Source organism: Panthera onca, chromosome B3 (genome assembly GCF_046562875.1).
Source record: "Panthera onca isolate mPanOnc1 chromosome B3, mPanOnc1 haplotype 2, whole genome shotgun sequence".
Taxonomy (NCBI): Eukaryota; Metazoa; Chordata; class Mammalia; order Carnivora; family Felidae; genus Panthera; species Panthera onca.
In genome coordinates this window covers 79,636,545-79,643,751 of record NC_138344.1, presented here as the reverse complement: position 1 = coordinate 79,643,751, position 7,207 = coordinate 79,636,545, and the positions used below count along the sequence as shown (strand labels likewise).

The 7,207-nt window shown below is 43.3% G+C and overlaps 1 protein-coding gene across 2 annotated transcripts in view; it reads left to right on the top strand.

The window, feature by feature from the left end:
• The first annotated feature begins 649 nt into the window (after positions 1 to 649).
• PRKD1 (protein kinase D1) overlaps positions 650 to 7,207 on the top strand; it is a 328,491-nt gene continuing 321,933 nt past the window's right edge. For both annotated transcript variants that reach the window (XM_060619415.3, XM_060619414.3), the window contains exon 1: positions 650 to 913. In XM_060619415.3, coding sequence (XP_060475398.1) covers positions 650 to 913 — 264 coding nt within the window. The remainder of the gene's footprint in view (positions 914 to 7,207) is intronic.

Below are 7,207 nucleotides of genomic sequence, written 5' to 3'. Positions count from 1 at the left end.
CACTCCGTCCCCTCCGTCTGAGCCCCGGGGCAGCCGGACCAGCGGAGACCGGAGTCCGGGCGGGGAAGTACGGACCACGGCCGCGGAGGCGGCCCCGAGCCCCGCCGCTCAGTCCTGCCCCGGCTCGGGGAGGCTCAGGCCCGGAGAACCTAGGGCGGAGGGGGCGGCGACCGGGCACCCTGCGGCTACTGCGGCCGCGCGGCCGCTGCTCCTGCGGCTCCGGCGCCCGCCGGGTGGTGTCTCCGCAGTGCCCGCCTCCAGCTCCCCTTCCCCGCCCCTCGCGCCCCCTTCCCCGCCTCCGCCTGGCGCCCGGCGCCCGGGCCGCACGGACCCGCCGCCCCGTCCCCGCGAGCGCGCGGCGGCTGCTCCAAGGCGGCGGCGGCGGCGGCGCCTCCCCCGTGCGGCGCCCGCGCTCCCGGCGGCGCAGCCCTCCCGCCTCAGCCATTTTCCCTCCCCCGCTCCCCTCCCGCTCCTCATCCTCTCGCCCTCCCCCCGCGCGGGGACTTTTCCGGAAAGTTTTTATTTTCCGCCTCGGCTCTCGGAGACAGAAGCTCCCGACTCCGCGGCGGCAAAACTTTTCGGCTGCCGCTCCGCCGGCCCCCGCCCTCGGCTGCTCGGCCCCGCGACCCTCGGCGCGCCCTGCCGCGCGATGAGCGCCCCTCCGGTCCTGCGGCCGCCCAGCCCGCTGCTGCCCGTGGCGGCGGCGGCAGCGGCGGCCGCCGCGGCGCTGGTGCCGGGGTCCGGCCCGGGGCCAGCCCCGTTCCTGGCTCCCGTCGCGGCCCCGGCCGGGGGCATCTCCTTCCATCTGCAGATCGGCCTGAGCCGCGAGCCGGTGCTGCTGCTGCAGGACTCGTCCGGGGACTACAGCCTGGCGCACGTCCGCGAGATGGCTTGCTCCATCGTCGACCAGAAGGTAAGGCGCCGTACAGGGGGCGCTGCCCGTCCGGTCGCCCCTCGCCGCGCCAACTTTCCGGCTCCGGGGGCTCGGCCGGGAGCCAGCCTCGCCGGCGCTTGGGAAGGGTCTGGCACTGGCCAGGGCTGGACGCCGGCAGCCGAAGCACTGCATTCCCCGTTGTCCGGTTCTCCCTTTGCCCCGTCTTCTTGCATTCCCGGTATCTCTGCAGTCCGCATCCTCCTCACCCATTTCCAGTCCTCTCGGGACATTTCCAGGTATGTTGCTTGCCCATGTCTCCTAGCGCCTCTCCCTCCTCTTAAGACTTCCCTGCTCCCCCTCCTCCGCGCCCCCGCCCCTTCCCTTTGGACCCTGGACCAGCACGTTCCTGGCGCCAGAATCCTCCTTCCCGTACCAGAGTTTTCTCCCGGGACACGCTCAACACGATTTCAGCACCACTCCCTTCCTCTTCAGGCCCCTCTCCCAGCTCGGACCGATGCTGAGGAGTTCCTGGAATGATCTAGAGATGAGGAATTTCTCACCTGTCAAATAAGCTTTTAAGAGGGAATGATTGACTCGGCCAGCTGTGAAAACAACTGACCAGGTCTCAACGGCTCACCTCCCTGTGGTGTTTTTTAGTCCTACCTTTGTGTGAACGTGAAAGCAAAATTTTCAACGATAAAATCTGGAAGTTGCAGCCTTTTTGATCGGCATCCCTGAGGCACTGATAGTAGGGCATTGAAGTAGAGGCACAGACCTTTAAGTGGTGGGGGTGCGCCTAGGGGCGCTCCGAGGCTGGCCGTCCCTGTGGGACTCTGGACAGCGGTCACAAAAGGCAGGTTGGAAAAGGGGCCATTATCCTGGGCCAGGCCACCCGGGGAAGGGACCCACCCTGCCCACAACTGTTTGTAGTGCAATTTTGAATTTCACGTTTCTGTAGCCATCCAGAGTGATGTTGCATGGAAAAGGGTGATTAAGAGTGTGAAGGAGAAGGGGCATGGCGCCAGTCTAAGTATAAACAGGCAGGGTTTAGGGGGTGGGAACAGAAGTCTATAAAGGTGCTAAATTTCCACCCTGGAGGACTGGCTAATCCTTGCCCTATAAAAGTCACTTGAATAATCACTGAATGCTTTCTTTAAAGTATTTGGAGGACAGATTGCTAAACCTGAGTGTTGTTAATTGTGGCATGTAGCACAAGGATATGAGGAAAAGCCCTGGGGAAAAATCAGTAATCTAGGAAGTTTGTAAAAGTTCTGGAGGTGCGCTAAGGCAACAATGAGTGTCAAGAATTTTTGGTTATTGAATGTAGTGACACTTTCTATTACATACAACTCGCAGTCTTTTTCAACTTCCATGTAAATGACAAATTCTAATTCAGGTACGTGTCCTGTCATGTGTCTCCTCATCAGTATTACAGGGTATTTGTTGCAGGTGAACAGGAGCACTGTCCTAGGCATTGTAAGACTTCCCTTAGTGCGACAATCTCCATTAGGGTGCAAACCAGTTAACTAAAGAGCATTACCGGATAAGCATAAAAACCATGTATAATAAAATTTCTCAAAAAAGCTAATGCAATTGTATAGAATTTTAATTTACCTAAATTCTAAAGCAAGTGATAGAGTGTTAGGGAATATTCACATTGAGTCAGATTAATATGGGCAAACTATTTTTGACCAGCTTTACAACACCCACCCTACCCCCTCGATGGAGTTTAGGATGGGGAGAAACATGTATGGTTCCAGAGGTTTGGGATTGGGATTTTGAATGGAGAGTAAATTCCATTTGTCTCAGGAGCTACCACATCTCACTCAGGATGTTATATGGAGGGAATGATATGAGTGCAAAGGGACAGAAGCTACAGGTACCTATGGAATGCAGCAGGCCCTCTGGCCCCAGGGTAGGGACTAGGGTATTTAGAGAAAGTACAACTGTGAAGAGGCCTTGAAATTAAAATGAACTCAAATTAGTAGAAGCCTCAGTAATCTTCCACATAGAGATCTCAAACCAAAGAAAGATGGATTTGCTGCGTGGAAGATGTTTTAGAATGCCAAAAATGTTATGGTAGAAAGAAAACTGGAGTTCAGTCATGAACTATTTGAGACCTGAGCCAACACTGGGGGAGAGACCTGGAATAGTACCAGAAAGGGAAAAATCATCAGCCTTGGTGGCTGATTTATAAGGGGAATCCCTTCCTTTTGTATTTACTCTTGTAATTCTTCTTTTTCTAAAACAAGAGTTTGAGAAGCTTAATGGCTTGGGATAACCAAGGTAAAGTTCTCCCTTGTTCTTTTCTTTTCTTTCTTTCTCTCTCTTTCTTTCTTTCTTTCTTTCTTTCTTTTGTTTCTTTCTTTCTTTCTTTCTTTCTTTCTCTTTCTTAAAGTTTATGGCAAAGAATTCAGTTTAGAGATGTGGATTTGAGGGCTGTTTATATACAGAATGCTGTAAATACTGGATGGTAAATACTGGATGGTGGGTCTCTACTGGAAAATTTCCATTTATCTGTCTTCCATCATCTGTCTTGAGGTACATTATCACCCAAGGCAGAAACGTGATTAAGAGGCCTGAATATCCATCACAGGATAGCAGGGATCTCTTTGCCTTGTGACAGTAGAAATGGCAGACAGGTCAGTGTTGAGTTAAGGAAATGAGAGGAGGTCCTTTGTCCCTTGTTTCAGGTTCTCTTAAGTACTTGCTGGAAATATCAACCACGAGGAAGGATGACAGGAGGAAAAAAGAGAGGGAGGGAGGGAAATGAATGTTTTAGGAGAGAGCTGAGAGTTTGAAGTGATTTACAGTTTATAATGTAGACTGGAGCCATGTGGAGCTTACAATAGAACGTTCTCCTGAGTTTTTGAGCCCTCCACATTCATTGTTTCATAAACTTTTCGAGAAGGGTTTTTATACAGTTTGTTTGAGAGTTTTCTAAGTATTAATACTAACAGACATCAGGCTAGCTTAAATCTTTGGAAGTACTAGCTGACAATTTAATTTATTTAAGCAACATTCATCGACATTTCTTGTGGGGTGTGCATCTGAGGTTTTTAGGGCTGAATAAGAGAGATTGTGTCCCTGAGAAACTCCTCTTTAAAGTTATTTTTGTTATTGTTTAGAGTTTAGAGTATAGTTTTTCTTTGATTATGTAGGTTTGGAAATTGGCAAACATTTGATTGCACTTGAAAATTTTGATGGTAATTTAGCATTTAAGATGAAAGTACCCAAGTAGATACTGAATTGTATAGCTAAGGAATTATTTCTTTTATCTTTTAGTTTAGGTCAAAAATCTAGTCTTGCTCTTCTGTATGTAACAATGTTTAAATATATAAGATGTTATTCCTTCCTTTGGAAGTATTAGCCTAAGGTTTTACTTACATTATGCTTGTTTCATTACTTTGCAAGCATGTAACCTTGAAGGCTGGTTGTATATAAAGACATGCATTCTTTTTTTTTTTTTTTTTTTTAATTTTTTTTTTTTTTCAACGGTTTTTATTTATTTTTGGGACAGAGAGAGACAGAGCATGAACGGGGGAGGGGCAGAGAGAGAGGGAGACACAGAATCGGAATCAGGCTCCAGGCTCTGAGCCATCAGCCCAGAGCCTGACGCGGGGCTCGAACTCACGGACCGCGAGATCGTGACCTGGCTGAAGTCGGACGCTTAACCGACTGCGCTCCAAGACATGCATTCTGTTAGTGTACATGATTATTGTTTCCTGGAAGGTAAAAAAACAAAAACAAAAACAACACCAGTAATTGACTTCTCTTTGAAACACTGTTACTTTCTACCAACAAAGGAACCTTGACTGTATAGACTAAGAAGAAATTGTTTTGAGGCAAGAACAGTATTCTAAAGGAAGAATTAGTGTGGTTTCATAGTGTATTATCTCTCTGTTTATCTGTCTACACACACACTTGCACACACACATACTCTTTTCTTAAACAAGCAGTTATTAATTTAGGGATATGAGATCTAATTAATATGACTATCCATTCATTTTGGTTATTATCTTATTAGAAAGATGACTCATATTTCCTTTTTGAATTTGCTAAAATGGGGTAATACCTTCAATAAGACTCTTGGCATATAGTTCCAGTTTATATACAGACATTTATCTGACAAGAGAAACTAAACAGGGAGATTTTATAGGAGGTAGCTCACTAAAGGAGTAACCAAGACTAGTGTTTTGGTTTGAGAGCAGATTTGCTATACTTGTAATTGTTTCACTTTCTTAATTGCAAATTGTTCTCTTAACAGTGTCATTTTTATCTTTATTGTGATTTTAGCTATTCTACTACACAGATTAAGTTGGAAATAATTAACTGCTTGACCAGCCTAACATATGTGGAACAACAAAATCCTTTTAAGCTAATGATGGTGTTTGGGTCTTAGGTGTACACTTTTTATTCAGATTTCACATTTGTCATTATTGTATGTATTCTATGATTTCCAATTTAATGATGAAGTATAGAAGTTGTCATTTCACTGAGTGATTCTTAATGTAACTTTAAATACTGTATATTTAAAATTATAATTTCTTCCCAAGTTTAGTAGTTTAATGGGATTATATTTTGGTATATATGTAATACTTATGTACTGCATATATATATGTAATATTTACATATATACATATCAGTTTATTATCTAAGTTTATAAGTGTTTTATATAATATTTTTAAAAGTGTACTTTTCCATGTATAGCCTTCAGATGCTGAAATATTGTTTTCTCTGTGTATTATAGGCTGCAAAAAGTGAGGCCTCATTACATAGCTCATAATCCAAAGAGAAACTCTGCTTTATATTTTATATCAATGTGCAGAAGTGAAAACCTTTTCTTATAGGGATATGCTATTTAACAGTTTTCACAAGAATATATATAATTTTTAAATTTTATTTATTTAAGTCATCTCTATGCCCAGTATGGGGCTTGAATTCACAACCCTGAGATCAAAAATTATATTCTCTTCTGATTGAGCCAGCCAGGCACCCCACAAGGGGAATATTCTATAATATTTTATATAATACAAGATATTTTAGAATATTCTAAGAATTGGATGATTGGTTATTTTGACAATATATGAAGTAATGTGGGCCTTTAGATCCAGGATTGAGATAAATTTGAAGGAATTTTCTGTGAAATCTATAGTGTGTGTGGGAGTGGGAGTTGGCGGTAGGTATGGGGCTGGAAAATTATTAGTAAGGTTTGAAAATTTGCCCCATACTTAATAACTGTGTTGGTCCATATCAAGAGACTCCTATCACAGCTATTAAGGGAGATCTAAACCTTTATTTGGTAATTATTATTACTTTTTTTTTTTTTTTTTTTGGTGAGGTGATTGTATATAGGTCTTCAGTTTATACATGAATGACTTAATGACATTACTGGACAGTACAAACAAATTTGTACCTTTGAATGTATGGTTACAATTTATCTAAGATTACTTTGAAGATTAAGGATAATATATATAAAGAATTAAATATACTGCCTGGCAAATAGGTGTATAATAAATTAAATAGTATTATTGATATTTTAAGACTTTACAGACAGCATACTGTCTTGATAGCAAAAGAAATATGTACTTTATTATTTTATTCTTATGTTAACATATAAATAAAATTATAGTGTTAAAAAGCAGTATAAATGTAAGGCTTTGATAACATTTTTACTCTGCCCTGTATAATAGGGCAGATCTTAGAGTACCTGCATTTTGTAACTGCTTCTGAAATTTCAATCTCTCAGAATTCCTCAAGGAGTAATTTGATTGTTGCTAAATGTAAAAGCACACGCTGATAAAACTATAGCACATCTTCATTGCTTTTTATTATTTTTGATAAGAAGTTGATTTAATTCCTTTTCAATTGCAAGTGTAATTCCAATGATGTTTCATTTGGAAAAAAAGGGAAATAAAATAGGTAAGGGTATAGTATTTGGCAACATAATGATTCTTAATTCTGGTCCTCAAGACTGAAATTGAAAATTCCTTTGCAAATCTACCCTTGATAGGAGGAAGAAGGGACTTGGAAATGACTCTGGGGGATTGCATTTTGCTATCACACTAGCATCCAGGGATTATTTTCTAAGTTGTTACATCTGATGATGTAGAGGGGATGAGAGGCAGGTTTACTGGGAAAAAACTGAGTTAGCAGTTTTGCTGAGCCAGTCCCAAGTGTTTTTAAAATCGTTTCACTAACTACCACTTACCTCTCATGGAATTCCATGTTTCATTATAAAACCTTTAGACAACCACAATCAGTAAGTATCCATCCATCTTTTAAAGAAGAGTAGAAGAGATAATTATATGAAATATGTATGTATTTAGACTG